The 26338-nt window shown below is 41.2% G+C and overlaps 1 protein-coding gene across 1 annotated transcript in view; it reads right to left on the bottom strand.

Annotated features, from left to right (window-relative positions):
* LOC143389277 (beta-chimaerin) overlaps positions 1–13472 on the bottom strand; it is a 103952-nt gene extending 90480 nt beyond the window's left edge. The window contains exon 1 of the mRNA XM_076842436.1: positions 13317–13472. Coding sequence (XP_076698551.1) covers positions 13317–13472 — 156 coding nt within the window. The remainder of the gene's footprint in view (positions 1–13316) is intronic.
* Positions 13473–26338: the final 12866 nt, after the last annotated feature.

Below are 26338 nucleotides of genomic sequence, written 5' to 3'. Positions count from 1 at the left end.
TCTCATCCCCATTTGTTCCATCATGATTGGAAGAAGTGAGGAGCATGCTTGTTGTGTAAGACAGGCATCTCACACTTGTCACTTTGGGATGTGGTGAAGGTATAAGAGCTTTACAAAATTGCTGAACCCTTTTAAAATTTATATAGCTCAAGGCTAAAAATGCACACAGGGATATTCTTTAAGAATCACAGAGGTAGGCATCTTTCTCCAGATTGAACATTTATTAAAGAATTCCCTTAGCCATATGTATTCATTCATAAGAACAAATTAGTCAAGAATGAAAGCTTAGAATAAGGCCACAGAGACAATGAATGCTGATATTTAAGGAGGGAAATAATTCCCAATATAATGCTTTGTTTAGAAGCTTTAAAACGAGAAACAAAAAAACCCAATAAGTTTCCTTTGTCAATGTGGTGTAACAGAAAGGACAGCATGACCTGCCAGTTACTAGCTACATGACCCAAGGCAAGTCATGACTTGCCAGTTACTAGCTACATGACCCAAGGCTTCCCTAAGATTCATCTCTCTCACTCCTTCACTGGTAAAGAGAAAAATCTAAATTTAAAGGTTGTTGTGAGACTGAATGAAACAATGTAGTTTATAATGGATTAAAAACTATGAGATACTGGGTAAATGTAAAGTTTTTTTCATGGGAATAATTATATGTTTCCTAAAATTATTCGGCGTTAAACACAACAGAAATATCTTATATCATAATTTTTTTTAAAAATGGAATTTATATATATACTGTGGTAAAACATAACTGCCTGCCTTTACTCTGTTAATTCTGGGACATACTTAACCTAGAATGCTGTCTTATTTCTGACTCACAACTTGAGTATTAAAGAAGAATCTGTTGCAAATGATGGTGACTGGACTTCTTAGATAATTTTCTAAGTCATACCAGAACAATAAAAGTTGCATGTGTAAACTTTAACTTATTCTTCTGATGGCTGGACTTCATTAGGTTCATAAATAGGAACTTGGAACAAAGTGAAATATTAACCCCCTAGAAACTTCAAAGTGATTATGTATAAGGAGAGACAAAAATCAATGAGCACATATTTAAACTCACAGGAAAACCCAGCCAGACATGTCATTATTGAGAAATGAGTAACATCAGTTCTGCAACCTGTTTGAGGCAATGGAAACAAATAGCCTCAAATGTGGCCTTGATAGTGTCATTCCTGTTAATGTCTGTGGAAATTACTCAGGAAACAAAACCCCTCTTCTTCCCCACATTTGATTTGAAAAAAAAAAATTCCCAGAAATTCTTGTAGGCCAAGCCTTTAATTCATAGGCTACAGAGGGACTTTTGGCCTTTTGGCCCTTCTTTGAGGTCTGCAGGTTTCTAGCTTCTATCATCTCTTCTACTGATGACCTGGTAGGTCCCATGTCCAACAGAGACCTCTGCTGCAGATGGAGCCACGTTTCTTCGCATTTTAAAAAATATTTACTGAAAATAACAAGTTGATAAGAATTCAGTTCATCAGAGTTGACTAGGACCCTTTAGCTTATTTGCCTTAATCTTATTTAAGAGCATTTAATTATTAAGAGGTCTACAAATATAATTCTACAGAGCTGGAGGCAAACAATAGGGAGGAGGTATTCCAGATGTTGTTTTGGGGTTATTTCCATGTCTGTCTGGACACTACATTCCTACCTATTTCAGTAAACACTAGATGTCCCCTTGTCTGATTTAATAGCACCATTTTCAAGAAGGATAATGTGGATTATTTGATTAAACTAAAAATGAATATGAATTGGAATACCTGAGATTTCTCAAATCAAGTGAGCAGGATATACAGGACAGAAGAGGGTGGTGGGAGCTGACAGATGAGTCACAGTTCTGGTTAGGAAGACAGTGCAGTCAACTCAAGTGCAACACAAGCGTTTCCTGGCCCAGCTCAAAGGTGAACCAGGAATGACCTGAAACATCCAGCAGAGGGCGCAGGCTTGCAGGAGCAGCTCTAGTAGAGGCTTAGCTCTGGATCTCAGAACTTAGTTTCTCTGTCATGCTTCCATCTTCTGGCTCTACAGGGTGGTAGGAAAGCTTCAGCAACACAGGCTGTACTTCCAGTCAAGTCCAGCCAAGCAGCGGGAGGGTGAAAGGTCTTCTGAAACTGGCAATGGCAGTCTAAAGTGTTTCATTCGCTCAGACTTGAACCAACCAGCATTGAATCACAATGAACCCAGCACATTTTCTTCTGCCAGAAGTTCTTAAACTGTAAGTGGGAGAGAAGTGGCTCTAGGTACAATCTCCATAAAACAGTGCTTAGGCTCTGGGGGTAAAAATGACAGCTATTCACTGTGGGGTGGAGGTAGGACTAATGTGTCCTGATTACATAAGTAAAGACGGTGGCAGAAGAAGTGCTACAGAACCAGAAAGAGGGTGGCACCTGTGCTAAGGTAAAGGAAGAAAATACCAGGAGTCATTAAAATGGTGTCTCATCTACCAAGTTTAATGTCACGCTGAGCTTTAGGCCTGTTTCTCATATATACAGGGAAGAAAGTGAGACCTGTCTGGTGGCTTTTCCTTGGGCAGTCAGCCCTCTGTGTTGGTGGGTTCTGAATCCATGGATTCTGCCAACCCAAGATTGAAAATATGAGGAAAAAAATACCTGGGGCTGGGGTTGTGGCTCAGTGGCAGAGCACTTGCCTAGCATGCATGAGGTACTGGGTTTGATTCTCAGCATCACATATGAGTAAATAAGATCCAACAACTAAAAATAATTTTAAAATCTTGCATCTGTACTGAACATGTACACAGTATTTCTTCCCCACAGTGTGGCAACTATTTACAAAGCACTTACATTGCATTAGGTATCACCAGTAACCTAGTGATAATTTAAAGTACACAGTAGGGTGTGCATAGGTTATATGCAAATATCATACCACTTAATATAAGGGAACATCCATAGAGTTTGGTATCTGTGGGGGTCCTGGATCCAATCCTGTGTGGATACTAAAGGAAAACTGTATACATCAGAATTACCTGGCAAGTTGTTTTCAAATGAGAGGCCCAGGCTCAGTTTTGTTGCCTATCTGCTGCCCAGAGCCACTGAAAAGAACTTTGAGGTCATACACAGGGCAAACCCTCAGAGTTGGATCCAGAATAGAATTTACTCCCCACTCTACCCAGTCTCTAGAGCTGGGCAGCTGTCCTAGATTTCAGCATCATTTGCCTCCTGCAGTCAGAGGTGATAAAAATGACAGGGCTATTTTTCTCCAACATGCCCTGGAGATGCACATGCACAGAGTTCTCTAAAGGGTGGGCTCTTCTTTCATTGAGTCTGCCTGGAACAGTGGTTCTCAAAGTGAGGGCCCACCAGTGTCCAGAGGAACCCAAGACACCTTCATAGAGGCCATGATGTTCAAACTAATTTTATTAGTTGACTTTTTTTTTTAGTAATTGAAATGAAAACTAATCTTTTAAGAAACTTCTGCTTGTAAATTTTGTTCTACTATATTTTTTAAAATATAGTAGAACAAAATAGACTAGAAACATTCGTCTCTTTTGCAATTCCATATCTAAGGCCAGAGCTACTTCCCACACTTCCAACCAAACAATATATCATTATAGGTTGAATATAGGAGCAGATATGTGAATCCAGCTGTCTCCAATTAAGTCAGAGACTAAGGAGATTTACAGAAAAATGTAAAAACAATGCCAGTATTCTGACTGCTTTTTCATTTTTGAAAACATGTTTTTTTCCCACAAAGTATGTTATTGAACACACAATGGTCATTTGTTGCTCATGTTATGGGCTTGCTCCTTTTTAAAGAACTTATAAATATTTTATCAGCTTTGCTTTCTAATATGGCAAATATAGATTTAGTTCACATAAACAAAAGCCCTTTGAGGTCCTGAGTAAGTTTAAAGAGCATAAAGTGGCCCTGAGGAGAAGATTTGAGCATCTCTGGACTAGAGTCCCAGTGAGTCAGAGGAACATTGTGCATCAAGTTGTCAAGATGGTCTTCTTGTAAGGGGCCATGAAGAACAGGTCTTGGGAGGAACATTTAAGTGTCACAGGCTTGCAGAATTGCTCACTTTTCACAGAGAATGAGCACAAGATGCCAGAACAGACACCCCCCACCTATTGCATAGCCTAATCTGTACTATAAAACCTGAGGAAATGGGGATGATTCAATGAGTTCTTTGCTGAAAATTTGTTCTTACTCATTACTCCCACATTTGTTAGATTTGGTCCTTTGAGACTATCACCAGTGTGTAACTTTCCTCTAGGCCACAAGATGGCAATGTTGCACACAAAATAGCAGGGCTAGCTGTTCCTGTAGATTTGGATAAGGAGAGTTTGGCCCATTTTACATCAACACACATTGAACATAATAGAATAACTTTCCTTTTGCTCCCATAAAATGGTGAGGACACTAATAGTGAGAGATTGGTGAACAAAGTTGCTTTCTAATGTAATCAACTGGAAAAGATGACTGCTGGGAGCCATCAGCCAAGTAGGTATGACAATCTCCTTGCCAGCTTACTCCCATGCTGTCTAGTGGAAGGACTTCTGAAAGGTGACCTTGCTCAAGAACCAGGGCGGTTTAGCATAATAGGAGATTAGGGTGTTCCCCCTTTAGAATAGGGCGTATCCTGCTGCTGAGTTCCTCTTGAGTTCTTAGGGTCAGACAGTATATTTTGGGAGAGAGAAGTCCAGGAGTAGTGGATTTGGGCAGAGAGTGGATTTGGGCAGAGAGTGGATTTGGGAGAAGTGGATTTGGGCAGAGAACGTGGATTCCCCCAGAACGTGTTTGTAGACGGCCGGTGTGAGTTCGGGAATAAAGAATTGCTGTTTGAATCTACAAGCTGTGTGGAGACTCGTGATTTGTGCCCAGCCAGAGACTGCGGCAGATGACCTAACTAATATTTATAGTTTTTCTCATAGAGTAGGGGGGGGTGGTCTCAATTTTGGCTATACATTGGAATCACTAGTAGCATCTAAAATCCAGATATCCAAGCCTTGTACCAAGTAGTTTTCTGAGCACAGGCCCAGGAATGATTTCTATTTGTTTTTTAAACTCCTCCATGAATTCCAGTGTGCAGCCAAGAGTAAGAGTTACAGTCGAATAAACTTTGTCACTAAGAAACCACCAGCCTGGCCCCTGTTGAAAGGACAATGACTTTTCCTTGTTCCTTCAGTGAATTCTCTAAATCCTTGCTCCAGTTAACTATTTCCCATCATTTAAAAATTAGCCAATAATTTGGGGAAAGGAGCCAAGCATGTTCTGCAGGAACTCAGATATCCATAACCACCAGAGTTACTATCTGAAACATGTTCTCATGTAGGGGTTTGAACTCATATGAAGAGGCACTCCTAGTGCCAGTCTAAGCTAGTATATGAGAGTCTCAGAAATATCACAAGCATGGGTAAGTTGAGAGCTACACTCTGCAAGAAATCAATGTCCCCTGAATGTCTGATAACCTTCACCTCCTCATCTCACTTTTAATCTAACCCAGGTCCACAGACCCTGATCAAATCACCTGGCGAGCCTTAAAAATGCAGATACTTGAAGTTCACCAGTGGGGACCTAGATGCCTTAGGTCAGGAGGGGCTGGACATGGGTCTATTTCATAAGCTCCCAAGTGATTCTAACCTGCAGCCAGTTTGAGAACAACCAACAATCAAATCAGCTACAGCTCAGCCTGGATGATAAATCCCACATCATTAGAGGTTTTGGATATAAAATAATGCTTGGCAAAACCTGGTTTCATGAGCAAATGTAATCTAAGTTCAAATCCATTCTTACAGGGTTCTATCCCATTCTATTTTATGACTGTGTATATGTGAGGGTAGGAAGATGGATGGCTGCTGTCATTACTGTACTTGTCACTTTTACTAGCTAAGTTACGCTCATCTTCATTTATCCTTGACTCCCGAGAAAAGACTGGTTATGTCAGTTACGTATTATTTCCAAAGGACCTCCTGCAGAGAAAATCTACAGGTTTTCCAGACCCTGTAATATCAGTGTATCTTATTCACCTCTTCAATTACATTAACAATTCAGTCTCTTTCTTTGGGAAATGAATGCAGCACCCCTGCCTGGTAGAGGGCATTTGCCAGCACCATGTATGAATTTTAATGAAGACACAAAGCCCTTCCATTATCCAAGACCCAGTCCCCTCCACAGCAACATAGTTGTGGGATCCACCCCAAAAAACGAGCTACGCTATCATTGTGAAAGAATACCCATCTGGCTTTCAAACTTGGTTAACTTCACATAGGTGATGAGAGCAATGCTAACAGAGTAGGACAACTTATAGGTACCCAGGCTGTGTTCTAACCACACCTTGCACTAGTATCCTTTGCTTCATCTGCCCTCTTAAATTCATTCTCTGTCCTGCCTTCATTCTGGAACAGGGAGGCTGTCTCCTGTAGACTGCACACCAGCTCCTTAGCTCTCTGGTTTCTGCTGAGATTGACCAATGGAGGCACAGGCAGATTAAAGGGTAGGAGGAGAGAAATTAAGTCAGTTTCTCTTCAATAGGGGCCAGGCTGATGGTTTTCCTCTAAGGTGGTGCAGGAGTTCAGGACTGTGGAGGGCTTCCTCTAGCTTTCCTGAAACTCTGATAACCTTCTTGCCTTTCCTCTTCCTGAAACACAGGGGTGGTGGCCACTTCTAATGGTGCAGGCCCCTAGGGAAGCTCCCTTGGGAGCTTAAACAAATAATCTTTAAAATCCCAGCTGAATGTGCCTTGCATTTCCTGCTGGAACACCTTCCAGAAAACTGCTGTCTGAATTCATTTTTTACTTCCCAGTGATTCATACAGGAGTCATGCAGGTATAACTTGCAAGCTCAGAGATCTTTCAGATAACTTCTGAGTTTGCATTCACAATTTTTTTTCCTTCCATTTGAACCTCCTAGATGTCCTTGAAATATTTTTTATGCTACTGAACCAGATATCTCAATTGTCCTATAACACAAAAGGGATTGTTTAAGAGGATCTTAAGATTCCCTTTGTCTTCCAGGCTCTGACTTCCCATGATGCTACAGTGCATTCTTGGCCAGATTTCAGCCAGTGGAGGAAAGAGCTTGCCCCAAGAGAAAGGGTGGGAGACAATGACATACCCTCCAGGTGAATCTGAGATACACTGTCCTCTAAGGTGAACTTGGAGCAACTGATCACATTTTTAAGTTTTCCATGGTTCATTAGCCAGAAAGTATTTACAGGTGCACTCTTGATGTGCTGGTGCTGAGGCAAAGACACATTAGTGTCTAGAAGGCCCATCGTTTCTGAAGGTGAACCAAGACAAATGCCCAAGAATGTGTTTGTGTGTGGGGTGGGGTCTGGCCACTTCCCTCACCTCCAGTCTTTAGGTGAAGATCAAAGCAGAAGGACCTCAGTGTGAAGTAAAATCACATATTCATAAAACATCTGAAGAAACTCATAGGAGCAGTTGGCATGCAACCTATCTTTATATATTTTCCCTGCCTGTAGATGAGTTCAGCCCTCCATTTATCCTGGTCTGCCACCACGGAGCACATGAGTAATAAAATGTCCAAACCCTCTTCCCCGAGTCCTTTGAGTTCTTTAGGATCAGAACAGAGTGCTGGGGTCTTTGCAGACATGGAGCTGAACTGCTGCCTCTAAGCAGTTGCCTCTGCCTGTAATTGGTCAACCTCTAGTGGAGGAGAAAAAATATCCAAACCTCAGGTTCTCAAACTGCATGCAAAGTACCACCTGAGGCTTGTGAAAACACAGGCTGGCAGGGGCCTGATCCAGTAGCTCTGGGATGGGATCTGAGACGTGCATTTCTAACCAGCATCTCACATGCTGAAGGTCCCTGAGGCCAACACTTTAGCCATTGATTTAAACAGTTACTTGGACAAAACATGCTAAAGGATCATAAAGATTATGTGCTAAATGTTGGGTGGGGTGTTTGTTAGATGGGTCTGGGCCCCCACAGATTGTATTAAAGAGAGAAGTAGCTGTGCTGGCCTTCAAAGGGCAAACCGGTATCTACAAATCACAGTAGGGGGATGCATTTCAGGCAGGTGGCACAGAGCGAGGGGAAGCAAGGGACAGAAAGGGAAGAACTGCAGGAGAAATGCTGGGAAAGATGGGGCTGAATTGAGAAGGGTTGCCCCTCACCACCTCCTAACCACTATCTGTCTACCTCAGGCCTGAGGCTCTGGGATTCTCTTGGGGGAACCTGTTTTTGAAGCATTTTTTCTGCCAGGAATGGATGCGGGAGCCCACTAGATTCTCCAGATTCCCCTGTGCACCCTGGAAATGGGAGGGGCTTGACAGCACAGGGCATCCTCTCAGCCAATACAGAAAAGAGGTGACAGCTAAGCACCGCCCCTTCAGTTCCTCCCAAGACCTGTTCTTCATGGCCCCTTACAAGAAGACCATCTTGACAACTTGATGCACAATCATTCTCTCCTCTCAGTTTAGCTGTTTGACTTACCCTGACCAACCCTTCCCTCTTGCTTAGGGCATACCTTCCCACATTAACTTCTACGCCAGGCCCTACTCTCATGCTCTACTTTCCAAGGGACCCAGACTCAGACAGGCTGCAAATATCATGCTGAGGACTCTGAACTTTGTTCTGTAGACAAAGCAAATCAGCATTTTGCCAAGATTAAAACAACACTGAAACACTCTCCTGAGCAAAGAGTCACCTCCTGAACAAAGAGCCATTAAGTTCCATCATGGGATTGGGGAATATAACTCAGGATGATCTGAGTATTCCACTGACTAACCAGGCTGGGCATTCATTCCTGAGCATGGCCATTGCCACCTGTTCAAGGGCAGTGCAGAAAAATGTAGTATCACTCTACACAAAGATATCTGAATGGGTCAACTGGATCATATGGTGGGAACTGGGAAATAAGCAATGAAAGGATTACTCTAGATACAAAGGTCACTGCTCTGTAAAGGAGGACACTCTGAAGAGTTGGAAAGATTCTGTAGCCAGAAAAGGTAGCTTACCTTGGTTTGCAGTAGAAGAGTGGAAACCTAAGAGGGCTTTGCTGCTTGCTATAAGAAAGCAAGAGGGACCTGGGTATTGGTCAGACAGCAGCTGGGGCATGCTGGAGGGGAGGGGAAGTGGGAGGTGGGCTGAGAGTGTCCTGGGGGAGCACAGTGAGGAGTCTGGGTGGGCAGTGGGAGTGCCAGGGAGGCAGCCGCAGCCAACACAACTCAAGGGACAGTTGTGCCACATTCTTTTTTATGTGGCCATTTCCGCCCTGTGCTATAATTACCCTCTTCCAGCTCCTAACCTTTAGTAAAAGTCTCTAAACACAAACTATTTGAGAGGGATGGGAAAACCAGCCTGGTTGCAGAGTGCTGGAACTGATCTAGGGTGGTGGGGGGAAGAGGGGGGACAAAAAGTTTACTTTAACATATTTGATTTAAGATATAGTAAATTCTTTTTTTCTTTTCTAATTTTTTGAGTAGATACTACAGGTATCATGATGCAAAATTCAAAAAGTATCAAATAGGATCAGGGAAAATTTTCCTTTCCACACTTACCCCTTACAAATACCCTCTGCCTCTTCATATAGTCAACCAATGACCCTAATTCTTGTGTTCTTCAAAGGAAGTTTTATGATCTGCCAGGAAAGGACATATATACAATAGATTTTTCTCCTAATTTACACAAAATATACATACTGTACATACATATGATATCACAAGTTGCTTTTTTTATTTTCTGGCCAGGGGACCTTTCTGTTTCAACCTATGTCAGGATTCTCATTCTTTTCCAAGTGTTGCAAGGCATTCTGTTACTGGAAGGTGCCATAATTCATTGAAGAGCCCTGAGTTGATGGGTATTTAGATTGTTTTCTAACTTTGGCTGCTGTAAAACATAGTGAAGTGAATGGATACAATATGATACAAATTGAGCAATCCTATTCCAAAAATCTGATATCCAAAATGCTCCAAAATCCAATGTGGGTCAGGTTCCTCATCTTGCCTTTGGATTTCAGATTATGGCTGGCCAATTGATATAGTTTATGTAAGGATTCTGAAATCTAAAAGGCTCCAAAATCTGAAATACTATTTTGGGTAAAGGATATTCAATTCATATATTTTTAAATGCATTTTATTATATCAAAGGTACAGATTTTTTCCCAGTAAAACATAAATGCACTTTAATATGGAAACCATATTTAATTAATATAAGTGTGCTGTTGAAAACATTATTTGTCACATGTTTGGTTCAGTAGGATAGTTTAAAAAGAAAGGTTAGTTCATATGCCTGGGAATGGCAGTGTGTTTTCAAACACAGATCATGTAAAGACTGAGTGATTTTTAGCATGGTGGATGTAGGATGGCCAAAACCAAGGATATTTACTTAACACAATAAAGGCAATCAGGACAGAATGAGACCCAGCTGCTCAGTAGATTTAAGACACTCCAAACTTGGAATTAGAAAGCCTGGGTTTGATTCCTCATCCTGCCTCTGTGAATATTTTAATGAAATGGAGATGGTGTTTCCTGCCTATGAACCTAGCTAAGCATTTCCAAGGATAAAATGGGTAATTATTTCACATATGTGAAATCTGTTTATGAACTATAAATGTCTGAACCAATGTTAAATCCTGTTGTTACTCTTACATTGCTCACAGCAATTTCTGAAGGTCAGTAGATAATCCAGCTTTAGAATAAATTCTAAATACTTGGCATTTAGGAAATTGTACCAGACATAAGCATTTTAATTAAATACACCAAATAGTGGTTCTTACACATCATAATGTTTTAAAAACCAATTAAAAAGAGAATCAGAAAGGAAACCAACTGTGATTGGCTAACCATTGCTAATTTTTTTTGCATCTTCCCCATGTCCCCATCTCATCCACAGTTATTGAAATCAAGTTCACTGCTAACACTCTTGACAGCAGATAAATGTGGAAACCACTCAAATCCGATGGAGTAAGTAACATCTTTGTGCCAATTAGCACTGTTAATGTTCTTGGATTCACCGATAACAGTCTCTCTGGATTCATTTGGAAATGGTCAATAAAATAAATGGGGGAATATTTGAGTAATCTGGAAACAGAAATGGTGTGTATTGCATTTAAGAAATATTGAGAAATCTACCCATTTTATTCATTAACTTTCAAGACGCACCATCACTGAAGCAGAGAAGTACTCCAGGCTCTTCTCAGTCAATCCATTCAAGTTTCCAGTAGCTCGTCTCTAGTCCCTGCCTTCACGGCAACAAGCCATTGACCTGCCCTTAAGGGACACACAGTTTCTGGAAAGACTGGGACTTTTAATAATTCCACTTGTCAGTACCAGTCAGAGAGAAACAGATGGGATTTCTACCAAGTTACTTAACAAACTACTAACAAAATGAGTGGCTGCCAGCAAGTGACCAGACCCAGTGTCCAGAGTATTCCCCAGGAAAGCCAGATATCATATCATTAGTGTCCAAGAAAATCCACACTGATGGCACCTGTCCATCAAAGCACTTGCTGAATTTGAACTTCTTCTTTCCATATTTTCTTTATTTGCCTTAATTTTCCCCAAAGATGAAAGTATACTGGGTAACTCATTCAACACGATTATGAATCTGATTATTCATCTCCTCCACTTTTTAAAAATAAAGGCAAAATATCTATAGAAAAGAGTATGTTTCATGGTACTAATTTCACAGTAGCAGTATCAGAAATATCAGCTTCTATGAAGCAAACATTCCTCTCAGGGGAGGACAATGATCTAGAAGGATCAGTTCCAACATCCAGGATCTAAGCTTCCATCCCCAACATGGAAGGGGTGGCCTCTCTCCTCACGTCTTTTCCTTGACGAGTTCTGTTGCACAACCTGCCATTTGTAATAGATTGTTTTTCCTGGTGGCACTGCTCTCTGAATCAGAAATACAAACACCACTTCAGAGATTTATTTTATAATTCATCTTCTGCTTTGTCATGGCCAGGAAGGTCAGCTTCCAGATTTTCTATTCAAAATTACTTTTGAACAGATTTTGCAGATAGACCAAGGAATGGCTCTTGTCTGTACCAGAATAAACTCAGAAAGTTGGGGACTCAAGTTTCTCCTCTCTGGTTAAAATGCAAACAATTTCCCAGATTTTTTTTTTTAACTAAAGAATACACAGGTGCTGCAGAGACACTGGGGTTATAAAAAGAAAATGGCAAATTATTTTTTCATGGGCCAGCTGCTCAGCTGATGTGATTCTGGGGAAGGCTCTCTTCTGAAGCACAATTAGTAAATCAATTAACATCATCCCTCTCTGCCAACAGGTCCACTGCTGCCTCCCTCTGCCCTCTCCATCTCAGGGATTTCTGGTGAATCTCCAAGGATGATGCAGATGCCCAGTCAGTCAACCTGAGGTTTCTTTACCTTCCACCAACCCTGGACAACAGAGGGCCAGTTCTGGTTTAATTAACAATTAGCAACCACCAGAAGTAGCAGTGTTCACCATTTTGCCTGGCTTATTTATCTCTGTACCAGTCCTACCTTGCTGTAGAAGCAGGGCTCAGCACAGACTCAGTGGGGGTGACGGTGTGGCTGTCTGACACTTTCATTCAGTCAAAGCAGATGGTCCCCAAAGGGGCACATCCCAAGAATCTGCAAGCACACTGTGGTGATGCTTTCAAATAGCAACTTGCTGATGATGAAAGTCAGACCTCCACCATGTCCTGCTATGTATGACACTCCCAGTTCACACTGTCATCCACTCAGGGCTTTTACAATCCCTAGCTGAGCATGATAATGCTCATCTGTGGTGGGGGACAGCCTGTCTTTCTAAGCCTCTCAGGGAGCTATTGTAACTGCTAATGGGCCAGGATTGGTTGGCATTTTTCATTTTGCAGTTTTAGGTAATGAATCCAGAACCTCACACATGCTAGTCAAATGCTCTACCACGGAGCTACACCCTCAACTCAAGGCTCATGGATGGTCATCCAGTTCTAAGAGAGGCAAACACAACTATGCATTTGGCTTGCTGGGCAGAGCTACAGATGGAACCAGTGATATCTCAAATGGCAACTAGAAACATGTTTCATCCTGATGGTTCATCATTAAACATTATTTTTTACTTTCAAACACCAAATAAATTAAAAAACAATTGTGTATCCGAGTCCTGGCTCTGACTGTATGTGTGTGAGCAAATCATTTAACATTTCTTGGTCTTGGTTTCCTCACCTGGAAAATGAGGAGGTTGAGCTGGAAGATTTCTAAGGTCCCTTTGGAGCAAGAATTCTAGAGTTCTTTGGGTGGAGCTGGGTATCCTCCAGCATTTTGGCAAATCACATCTACCATGAACCACTTTCTTATTTAGCACAAACCAAGAACAGAAAGACTGCTTCTTTCACACACAGCTCACCTTTTCCACTAGCGTATGCTCTTCATTCATGACGTTTTTTTTTTTTTTTTTTTTTTTTTTTTTTAATTCATTTTTAGACCTGCTCAGCCTTCTGGACACTTTTTCTCTGAGTAGAGTGGCATACCCGATGTGTTTGTAGATGGGATTTGTGGTCATCTTGGAAATGTATTCGGCAGCTTTTGTTTCTATGTACAGTGTTATCAGGCCATCTGTCACCAGGTCATGAATGGACTCGAACTTTTTCTCACCCACAAAGTGCTTTCCATCGTGGAAGAGCCAGTAGTTTAAAGTCTGGTTTCCAAACCTGCCCCAAGAGAACAAGGAATCACAGCAGTGAGAGGACAGGAACAGTGAGAAACAGTGAAAACAGCCTCAGCACAGGCCTAAGCACTTCACATTTAATGATCTCAGAGACCCTTCCAGGTGGGTTCAGTTTCTGTCCCTACTTGACAGCAGAGGTGACTGAGGCCTAAAAAGTTGGGGTTACTGGCTGGAGGTTTGTTTCATGTCTGGGGTAAGGTGGAGGTTGGATTTAACCCCACATAGTCATTTGGGGTCACTTTTTCTATAAGTCACAAGGCCATTAAGTCAGAGCATTCTCATCTGTAAAAGTCAAGGGTGGCACCTAATTTACAGATATCTTACCTATAAAATACTTTAATGGGAATTGGCAATTACCTCCGCAAGGAATGCCACCACCATTCACCCTGATGTTCACTTATTATTACATCCTTGACCACCACCAGCACAGCGCCCACTGTTAGTGCAGGAGAAGAGAGATACCAGGGTGAGCTTAGAGTACAACCATTACTGGCATCCCAGCAACCTCACCCATGGGGTCCCCTGCCTTTATCCCTGGATGTTACTTAAGGACCTAATCCTTCATCTCACAGCTCCTGCTGGGTTCCCCACTGGGACTGCCAGCTCTTGCTGCTCAGGTGCTGGAAGATGGGAAAGTACATGGCATACCTAGAGCACCTGATAGCTTTTGAAGTTCTCTTCACCATTACCTCACTTCAGATGTGATCCAGACATGCCCAGTTGCGACTTGGGTAGTTTCTTTCCACGATATTGAGGTGGTGCCCTGAATACACACCCATTTGTGGACTGGCCTGGGATGTATGTCCACTGCTCCTATTCCTTCTATGAGAAAGGTCTTCCAATCCCAAAGAGTTCAGATTGAACTTATGGAAGACAATATGATTCTGGAATTGGACACCTCCTCCAAACTCACCAGGATTGTGGTGAGGATTAAATGGATAAAATATTTGATCAAGTTATGGAGAGGCAATAAATAAATGTTGCCTTTCAATACTAATAATGTAAAAGTCTCAGGAGAACCCTGCTCTGCTGGTTTGTTGGCATGCAGTTTCGGGACTGCCTCATGATGACTTTTGGGGTCAAGGTGATCCCTGAGAGAGCACTGTGTACAAACAAGACCCAGCAGGTCTTATCAGGCATGCAAATGGTTGAACAAGGGCTGCTGGGAACTGAGACCTTGCTCTGTCAACTAGCTCAATGTCTCAGGTAGAAGTAGCTGTAGGAACACTAATTTTCCAGATAATTCTTTAGAGTACTCTGTGTCCATAAACAGAGCCCCTGTGTTTATACCTGATAACTCGATGACACCTGTGGCCAAGAAAATTTACACAAATTCCTTTGATATATTGCTCTTGCTTTGTAACAAAGTAAAAATAAAAAGTAAATGGTAGAGAGGGAGTGACTGTCTATGGGAACTGAAATTTTGCTTAGGATAACAGAAAAATTCTGGAAGTGGATGGTGGGGATTTGGTTGAACAATGTTGAGAAAGTACTTAATGCTTAATGCTACTGAACTGTAGTCTTATAAAGAGTAAAAATAGCAAGTGATCAATTCTATGTCATGCATATTTTACCAGAATTTTTAAAAATGGGAAAATCATAAGTAAAACCACTTATGAGGCCACATGAACAATGAGGGAAGCACAGCTCACCTTAGAGCCAACGTGTAGCATCCTGGCTGCGGTTGGCTTTCTCGGAGGATGTAGGCACCCTCCACGCCTCTGAGGAGCTCATCCGCCTGCTCCCGGGAGATGATCCTGTGAAACCTGGGGGAACAAGACCACCAAGTGCTAAGTAGAGACCCAGAGTTAAGCTAAAAAGGATGTGAAGGCCACCCAGAATCTACAACTCCCACTGGATGGAGAGGGGCATGCCTAGTGCACATCTGGAAGACCCACTAGGACTCACCCCCCAGCCTGCCTCAAACAGGTAATAAGTATTCAAGGAGGAAAGCAAGGAAGGGCAGCCAGTCCACCTGGATTTCTACTATTGTCTTTGATCATAAGCTGAAACTAAAAGTTGAAACAAAAAAGCCAGGTTAGAGCTCTCTTTTTAACCATAGGGAGTAACAAAAGAGCAATTACCAATTTAGCTCTCAGCTCAAACACAGAGAACTATGTGTTATCCTGATTGCAAATGAACACTTATTGATTAGCAACCTGCTTGCTTCAGGTGCTGGGCATTGTTTATTCTAGAGGCTTATTTTCTGGAAAGATGTGCTGGCTATAATCAACATCCTTCCAGTCCTTTGGTCCTTTGCATTTTGAGAGTAAATCACTTAGGGATGTGTTTGGAAAATGTACCTTTTTAATTTTTTTAAGGTAAAGTTCATCTTCTTTTTCTACCATTTAAAAAAATAATAAAAATGCGTGTAGAAAATGTGGGTTATCCAGGAGGATTTGGGGCTTGGTCAATGACTGTGTGGATCTTGGAGGCTATTGTCTGAGAATGGACAGCAGTCAGGGAGGGAGGGGGTGAGGTGGGGGTTGGCTCAGGCACTGGACCCTTTCCCTGCTGCCTTTAAGCAGAGAAGGCTGTTCACCCCTATTCCTCGGATCAATCTATGTTTTAGAGGATGGTGGACTGGGGTGAGGGGTAAGGACAAGGCCCAGGGACTCCAGGCTCCTGGGAGAGGGACCAACATCTCTTTCTAGGATTAACTAATCTTGGAGAATTGAGGAATAAATCAGAGAAGGAATTTTCTGAACCAAGAAAATCATCCTTACATTCTTGTAAAGGAGAGGGGAAAGGGAAAGTCAGCTAGACACGCTTTGTTTCTACTCCTCCAGAAATGCAAAGATCAAGTAACAGGACAATGTAGTAGGACAGCATCTTTTTTTTTTTGGTGTTGGTGAGGGGGATGCCTGCCACAGTATTCATTTCCTAATTGCCTCTATTCTTTCAAAGTAGATCTTCTAAGTTTACATCTTTGTCCTGGGGAGCAAGGCCAGAGGAGGCTATGGCTCTAAGTTCCCAAAGTGGCTCTTATGTCTAATGCAGTGTTAGTTTGAGGGAAAGGGGTTTCCTGGCTTCCTAAATTCTGCTTTTAAATCTCAAGAATCAGAGCCTGGAGGTCTGGGAGCAGTGTTTTCTGGAGTGAGAATGAAAGTGCTGTGACATTAAGAGGGATCCTCCTGCCCAAAAGGAGACCAATGTCCCTAGTCTTTGAGGCAGGGAGAGGTGGAAGTTTTTACAGAGCCAAGCTCATGGGGATCTAGGCAGGCCCTGCACAGTATGGATGGAAATGGAGCTAGCAGGTCAGATTAAAGGGGATCCCAGAGCAGAGGTGTTTGGGACTTTGATTGTGAACAAGGACACTGGACCCTGCAAAGCTTGTGGTGAGGCATGAACAGAGGCAAAGAGATCTGAGGGTGGCCTCTTAGGTGAGAGAGACAGGGGATGGGGAGACAGAGGTGGGAGGAAGATGGATAGGGACAGGCAGGGGACATTGGAAAGTTTCCTACAAAATAATCAGAAAGGTCAAAAAGCTGGTGTCAGAAGGTTTGAGGTTGTGAAGTCCAGGATACACCTAAGGCAGGACAGAGGTGTCCACAATAGAATGAGGAACACACAGAGTGGGGCACAGGGACCTGGCATCCTGTCCTGGGGGAGAAGGACAGGAGAAAGGGAAGAAGAGGGTCTGGAGTTGGCAGTTCAGGTGAAAGCAGCTATATTTTAACTCCCCTGGATGGACAAGCTTAAGTGATCCCCAGCAGCAGATGTTTACTCTCAAGAACTAGGTTAAATCCAATTGTTCAAAAGGAAAAAATGACTGTGTTGTGTCCCTGAAGATCCACTCTGTGACTCATTGTCCCCTTTATGCATGGTTTCAAAAACCCCAAGTATCTGCAATGTATGGACATTGTACTATAGACCCGAAAGAAAGAGATGAAGGGAAAAGGGGAACAATGATTCTCTTTTGTCATGGGGCTTTGGGTGTTTTTCTACTGTCTATTTTCCTATTGTTTAATTTTCCAAAATATTAACGTATTAAATTTTTTTTTTAAAAGTAATACCTGTGCATAATTGGAAAAATGAAACATTCAAATGTTGAAAGGCACAAATGTCAAAATGTACAAAAGAAATAACAGGACTGAATCGAGGATTCTCTTTCCCTAAAAGTATCCATTGTTAAGAATTTCTTGTGATTTCATTCACAAGAGATATGCACGGGCATTTCCTGAATACAGCATCTATTAATTTCTGAGTGGAAGATAAGAGAAAAAAAAAAAAAAAACAAGCAAAGAATCTGAAGGTTTTAGGTTAATTCTCCTCTAATACAAAACGTTCCTTTTTATGGTTAAGGAAATGGTTCTTAGGTTTCCTCTCTTTATAGATTTTAATGTACTTGGGGTTGAACATGAGAGCTAAAGGGTTATTCAACCAAACTTTGACCCAAAAAAGAAAATTCCCAATTGACTACCTTTTGGAATTCATGTGCAAAATTGTGCATGGTAGGGTTTCATTTTCTCCTTCTTAAAATTAATTGTTCTATTTTCAAGCAAAACACAAATACCTATATTGAGAAAGATAGTCAAGCTACAACATAGACTGGATGTTAGGGATGTAGGGGTGGATGTGCGTCCCTGAGCAGGTATTTCGGGAGAGGCTGGCCTAATTCCCAGAGTTTGGCAAGGAAAGTTCTGAAATGCAGCTGTGGCAATTCGGAAAGAGCATTGGGCTGGGGTCACTAATAGGGTCATTAATCATGAAGATGAGGCTTTGATAGATGGGGGAATAACAGGGGAAAGGTCTTGGATGGGCTGCGAGAGCTTGGGAGGTGAACATGAAAGAAACCTCACTGTATCACGCCTCCAGGTTGAACATGGGAAGAAAAGTAACCTGTGCATCTCTTCTCCCCAACACCCTCTCCCTATTAGGTATTTGACCCATCACAGTCGTAGATCGCAAATTATTTTTATGATCATGCATACTGGCTTTGCTTCTTCTACAAATTTGTTTGCATATTTGTTTCCGAGAAAGTGAAACAAGAGTTAGAATAAAAAAGGAAGAAAAAAAGGAGGGAGAAAATGATGGTGTTGAAGCAATCTGGTTAATAAATCCAAGTGGGGAGCAATCACTACTTTGATTTTTATGAGCCTGCAGGGAAATGGGGTACCTTTTCTGACCACTGCATTCATAAGGGACACGAAAGCAAAGAATTCAGCTGCAGTGTATGGTCTTTGACACCCCAAATGTTTATATTGTATCCAGGTAGACAGTGAATAAAACCCTAACAGAGAGCCTCAATTATGAAAAATGCTGCCTTACATTTAAGTACTCGCCAGGCACTTGAAAGCTGCTTTTGTGAAGAGAATGGCGGCATGAGACGCTTTCCCTCCTACCTTAATGGAAACCAAGTACCTGAGTGTTATAAAGAAGATTCAATACAAAGCTATGGAGTCTGATTGCATTTATTCTTATTATGAAACTCATGCGCAATGGACATGTGATGAGGATCTTATATTAGAGAATTTTTAAAATTTAATATTTAAAGGGACTACTTATTAAATTATTAAACAAAGAATAGTGTGATACAAACTCTCTTTCATAATATTTTGGTCTGTTTTCCACCTATATTAAAAAGAAGAAAAATATTAATAATGTATTTGAATTCAAATCAGCTAGATGAAAATGCTATTCAAATAAACAGAATGGGAGTCCCAGAAGTAATTTTGTTACAGATTTTATTCCCCAAATCAGAAATCCACGAAGCTATGGAGTTAATCAACACATTCCACTATCTTGGGGTAAGAATGATCCAGATTTATTACATTTTTCTACTCATTAGACTCATTTCCTCCCCAAACGTAATCACCAATAAAAGATATTTCAGAAGAAAGAGTGATGTTTTCTTAATATTAAGGAATTTATAAAGATATTATAAGGTTTCATCTTAACAGGCAAAACAAATATTTCTATCATGAATAAAACTTTATTTATTTCATTATGCATTTATTAAAAAAAAAAAAAACCTAGGAATTCACCTGGAATTCACCTGGATTAAAAAGTAAAGAAGCTTAATTTGGTCTCTTTCCAAATAACATCAATATTCCAACATTCTCATTTTTTTTAACAAATGGCTAATGAGCTGAAATTCCTTTGACACCAGAGGTACATGATACAGAGGACAAGATTCACATCTTTAAAAATAACAAACTTCTTGAAAAGACATTTTGATCACGGCTTCAGTCATACGGTTATCATATTGAATTTTGACCCCATATATGGGTAATCCCCGTTCATAGGTACTTTCCTATGTTATAGTGTTAGAGTTGGTGAAAAATTGACATGAATTCTCATGTTTGGCTTTTGCTCTACTCTAACTCCAGGAACACTGGAAATGTAGTTGAAGCACATTAAGTTTTGGATTTTTATTGATGGTTGTACATATGACAGCAGGTTTATGTTTATTCATTGGAGTTGAGTATGGGCCTGGCAGCTATTTTATCTACAGTTATTTCCACTTACAATCAAATGGGCTGTTTTCTCAGCAGGACTCATGAACAGGCACAGTGGTGATATTTCAAGTGCTGGGAAGTTTCCTGATCTACCTCCATCCTCCAAAGGATGCAGAGGATCTGAGTAGGCAGCAGGATGCCACAGACCAAGGAGAAGCAAAAAGGGGAGGTGAGGCTCTGAGGACCATGATTACAATTCTGCCTAGGACAATCCTAGCTGGCACTAAACTAATCATCTAGACATCTCTAAATATGTGTTCACTCTTCTGTGCATTTTATACCTGAAAAGCACTCAACTAAGAGGGGCATTCATAACTTCTAATCTTCAAGGTTTGAAGCCTGCTTCATGTCTTCATGAAAGAAGATTTAAATAACATTATTAACAGAAGCACAAAGTGTGTGCAAAGGCACTGTATTATCTGTTGGCCTTTCTGTAAATGATGTGTATAATTACTCTACATACTAGCAAGCTTTTTAATGTGAGTTTGACATTTATATTATTCCACTGGCTTTCAAAGTTCTTTTTTATTTTTATGATTGATATGTGATTGCAACATCCATGTGCCTGCCCAGAAACATTTTTATTTGGTACTGAGGATTGAACCCAGGGGTACTTTACCACTAGCCACATCCCCAGCCCTTTTATATATTTTGTTTTGAAACAGGGTCTTTCTAAGTAGCTTAGGACCTTCCTAGGTTGCTGCGGCTGGCCTTGAACTTGAAATCCTTTTGCCTCAGCCTTGGGAGTTTCTGGGATTACAGGCATGCTCCACTACACCTGGCCACAGAAACAATTTAGAACTAGAAAACCTGATGGAAATGGACAATATATAATGGCAAAATCTCTCTCCATTCTTGGAGAGGTAGTATTCCAAAATTTTAAATGATTCCCTCTATAGAAAGATAATTTTTATTCCCATCTTCTTAGATAAGCCAAAACACAAATTCCCCAAATCCAGAGGAAGCTCCTCACTCTGCTCCCTTCCTTTACCCTCTCATTTTTCCAAAAGGGAAGGAGTAATTAATCTAACTTCCCATAGACAGCATGGTAGACAGAGCCTACTACTAACTCCTGACATGCAGGTATGTGATTAGCAAATGTCGAATTTAATTGACTTTTAACAAGACAACAAATTACGTTCAGTTCTTTCATCAATCATAAAAATATACAGCATTAGGTTCAGGGCTCTGTGCTCAGCCCTGTCACTGTTCCTGAAGTGACGACCTTGCAGATGCAGGGAGGAAAGCTACAGGGAGTGCAGGGTGTCCAGCATTTGCAGACAAAAGGAGACACAAGAAAGAAGCTTAGCACTGAATTTCAGCTCCTGGGTGTGTAGGAGTCTCTTCAGTGAGGGTGAGAGACTCACCTTGAGGACAGTGTGATAAGAAGTCAGGCAACCTAGAATTCTTACATTCTCATTGAGAATCGTGTTTGTTAAAATCCAGTGACTTGATACAAAATTAAGGACTACCTTAGGAAAGGACAGATTCAGGAAGGTGCAATAAATGTAGTGTATCATGACATGAATAAAGGCTGATTCTGGAGCTTCCTGGCCCCTGTGACTATTCTATTACAGCAGCTGGAGCCACCTTGGTGAGCTGAGCCATTTCATAAGACTGATGGATGTCAGCTCTGCCTGCCTGCTCTTGGAAATTAGTGAGCCAACTCCATGGAGTGGGAGAAACCCCCGTTTTTTTAAGAAAAAGGGGAAAAGTAATAATGTGCAGACAAATTACTAGATCCTCTAATGCTGTCCTAAGATGATTTTTCTGGTTCACAGAGGACACCCCTCCTTAAGGAAGGCCAAGTCCAGCTGGGCACACTGGTGTACACCTGTAATCCCAGGGGCTTAGGAAACTAAGGCAGGAGGATTGTGTGTTCAAAGCCAGCCTCAGCAAAAGTGAGGCACTAAGCAAGTCAGTGAGACCCTGTCTCTAAATATAAATATCCATTTTTGGACTGGGGATGTGACTCAGTGGTTGAGTGCCACTGAGTTAAATTCCTGGGACCAACCTCAATGAAAAAAAAAAAAAGACCAAGTCCAGGTTTACCTGAGTGAGCAAAGACATGGAATGGATCCTTCTTAAGGAACAGGGCATCTAGTAAACAGGATATGATCAGGCAGAATGGAAGCTGACTTTTTTTTTTCTTTTGGTACTGGGGATTGAACCCAGGGGCATTTTACCACTCCCAGCCCTTTTTATTTTTATTTTGAGACAGGGTCTTACTAAGTTGCTGAGGCTGGCCTCAAACCTGCAATACTCCTGCCTCAGCCTTCGGAGTCTCTGGGATTACAGGCATGTGCCATTGTGCCCTCTCTTGTCATGAACCGCCCATGGAATGTGTATGGCTCACCACACATGGAAACCTCATGGATAGAGACATTGGTGTCTGGGAATGGCCAGTGGACAATGCCTCTGGTTAATTGCCCAAGGACAATGTGAATCTCTTTTCTGCTCTGCTGTGACCCACATAGCACCTGAGATGGGTGTGCGCTGCTGAGATGTCAATCAACTTACTGACTGCAAGACAACACAAGCAAGACTCCACCCTTGAAACCTTCTCTGTGCCTTTGATGTTCCAATATAAATAAAGCAAGTGTTGGCTCCATTTTGCCAGGGTATAGAAGCTCTATCCATATGATCAGCTAGCTTTTCCTGCCCCCGCTTTCTGAAAATATTTTTTATGTCCTGTGGTTTTTTTTTCATCATTCTATTTTTCCTAGCTTTTATTCCATAGCCAGCCCACTCCACCAAGGGGAACCCTATTTCCAATGTCGGCGCGGAATGCGGGCAAGACTCTCTGACTTATTCTTTTTAAAAATGTAACTGAGCATTTTATTCTAAAAAAGCATCATCTACAGGAAACTAGTGCATCAAAGTAGGCAGTACATGCCTTATTGTCCCTGTTGGTTAAATCATGCTTGGAATTGCCTTGAATGCACTATTGCTTTTCTTGAACATTCTTTCAGCTGCACTTCTCAAAGTTGTCTGGTCATTCCAAACAGAAATTTTGGCATACTTGTTTAACATTGCAGGTTCTTGGTCCCCACTTTGGGCCAACTGAGCCTGCTGAAGGTGGAAATGTGATATATTATTTAATCAGATACCCCTACATGATTTCAAAGCATATAATAAAGTCAGAATTACTAATATAGAGAATATATATATATTTGGTTTTTGAGAATGAGTTTGATAAAGGAAGTTATTTCAGCAAACAGGCCTAAGTTATTCAGAGGCATTCCCATAAGTGGGGTGAATGATCACATTAGAAATTCATCTGACACAAAAATAAGGCATGTTCACAAAATTTTCACTGTGACTTGTTCTGAAGGTATTTTCAAGAGTGATTCCTAATACTCTCTGAACAATGGGAATTTGGTGGAAATAAAAGAAAGCTTTCCAACCTGACCGCCAGAAGTGTATCATGCTCAGGTATCACAGTCGACCTTCCATATCCTTGAGTTACTCATCCCCAGATTCAACCAATTGGAATATTTTGGGGAAAAAATTCCAGAAAGTCCCAAAAAGCAAAACGTGGATTTTCTGCATGCCAAGTGCTAGGCTGAGTCCATGTGAATGAAGAGAGAAGAAGGCATAGTGTTAGGTGGTATAAGTAATGTAGATATGATTTAAAGTATTTGGGAGGCTGTCTGCAGAAGATGTGCCAATTCTATGCCATTTTATATAAGGGATTTGAGCATGTGGACTTTGATATCTGATGGGGGATCCTGGTACAATATAATGAGGACACTTAAGAGTGACTGTGTATATTATAATAAGATCTACTTCATGACTTTATTGTCACATCTCAATAAAGTTATTTACCAACACCATGACTGCTTAGGATGATTTGGGTCCTTTCCAATCCTGTCCATACAATCCACACGTATGTTCCACGCATGTGAATCCAACACAGATGTCCCGGCTTCCACCTCTGGCATCCCTGCCCCATGGTCCATCCTAGACCCCAACTGAACTGAATTAACTTCAGTTCATATGTGTAGTCACCCCAATACATCCATCATTTTTCATATGTTCTTGTTTTAAGGTCCTGAATTATCTTTCAGAAGGGCAGAGGGCATGATGGTTGAGGAGCAGGGTCTGGACTCAAACTGCCTAGTATTAACACCCAATCAATGTGTCTTTAAGCAGGTTACTATTTTCCTCTCTCCTTCTCTCAGTTCCCTCACCTTTAAAACAGACTGTTAATAAAACTCATTGTGTTGTTGTAATAGTTAATTAAGTATAGCATGTTCTGCAACAGTGCCTGGAACACAGAGGTGTTCAATGAATACCAGCTTCTGGTATCCAGAAAAGATCCCCTTTGTGTCAAAGGAAGAGCCAGTGCCATTCTTCCCTGTGTTCTCAGAATAGCTTTTACCTGTCTCCATTAGAAAACACCACCTCACTGATTTTTAAATATATGATTGCCCGTTTCTTCTCTAACTATTTTATAAGGTTTTTGTTTTGTTTTTGAGAATAGGTCTCTGTGTTGCCCAGGTTGACCTTGTTCTCTTGGGCTCAAGTGATCGTCCTGCTTCAGCCTTCTGAGTGGTCAGAACTACAGACACTCACAATTATGCCCACTTTCTGTGAGTTTTCTGAGACATCAGTTTTTTTTTTTCATCATCATTATGTTCTTGGGATGTCTCCTTATGTCTGCCCTAGAGTGTGCAGAGGCAGACTCATTATCTCAACCTAACACATTCCTACAAAATGTGTTGGGCAGCCGAGTTACAAACAGTAGCTCTATATTCCATGACTTCACACAGAAAAAAAAATAACCATTTTCGAGCATCCCAAAATCAATTTTATAAATATCACTAAAATGCATAAATAACTATCTAACCGTATAGATTTTTGCATGGTATAAAATATTTAAAGACTGATTACTTAATTATTTAATACTTAGTGGATTCATGAGTACGTATGCTTATGTTCAGTGTGCAGCAAAATAGAAGGCAATTTAATTATCCTTCAACACTGTAATATAATAAAAACAAACAATGAAATAATAATGCCCAAGATTAGAAAGTTACTCTCTAATTGGGCCTGAGTTGGGTGTGACCTCAGATGCCTGGTCTAAACAAATGCTGGGGGACTCATGCCTCAGGGGAAAGGTAAAGAAATTGTGTAGTATGTTTAAACTCAAGACCAATTAGAGGACACTGAGCCACAAAAGAAGCCCACCCTCACAGTCCCATGCCCTGCTGCTCAAAGTGTGACCTGGGGACTAGCTGCATTGACATCACAATGGAGCTTGAATCTGCACATCAAAGGGGCATCACATGCACATTAAAATCTGAGAAGCTGCCATGAGTTCTTACACATGAGAACTTGGTATAGCAGTCTTTTAACCTGGATAGGATTTTTTGGCTAGAACTTTTAGTCATTATAGCAAATATTCAGATAGTGAATGTTCATAGAGCAAAGAATGTTGGTGCACATTAAAAGTTTGCAGACTGAGGCAAAGAATGTGGATGCAGGTCCTTGCTCAGCATCAATCCAACTGCTATGCAACCTTGGGTAGGTTACTAAACTTCTTTGCATATCATTTTCCTCAATTTTCAAATGTGCTATTTTAATAAGGCTGTTTCAGAGATTAGACGAGATACTGCCTGTAAAAAACTCTGAGATTTGGGAAACTGTGGTAATAGTTCAACATTGATTGAGTGGATACTCTGCCAAGAACTGTCTCTTAAGTTTCCAAATAACCCCATGAGGTAAGTGAGGGCTGTTATTTTTACACAGAATCACTAAATAGCTAGCTAGAGGCCACAGAGGTAGTAAGTGGCTAGGCCCAGCCAGACAGGATACCCTTAACCACGGCGCTACATGGATTCTCCAGTAGACACTAATCAATGTTGAGCTATTACTCAAAATCCACAGTTTAGCTAAATATTTGATTACCTGAATGATTTTAACTTCTCTTTGCCAGGATATAGCTCAGGGGTAGAGTGCTTGCCTAGCATGTGTGAGGCCTGGGTATGATCCTTAGCACCATCACAGCACATGCTTACACATACACACACACACACACACACACACACACACACACACACACACACACACACATGTTAGCAACTGAGAACTTTGAATAAATTTGCCTGGAAGTAGTGGTAGTTATGGATCTCTTAAATATTTCTCTCTGCTTTAGAATTATATATATTTCCAAACTACCTGGTTTATTTCCCAATGCATTCTTCTAATTTTAAGGAAGAATTCCCAGCATTTGCA

Source organism: Callospermophilus lateralis, unplaced genomic scaffold (assembly GCF_048772815.1).
Source record: "Callospermophilus lateralis isolate mCalLat2 unplaced genomic scaffold, mCalLat2.hap1 Scaffold_530, whole genome shotgun sequence".
Lineage (NCBI taxonomy): Eukaryota > Metazoa > Chordata > Mammalia > Rodentia > Sciuridae > Callospermophilus > Callospermophilus lateralis.
The sequence above is the reverse complement of the archived record's forward strand: the minus strand, read 5'-3'. Positions and strand labels throughout refer to the sequence as shown.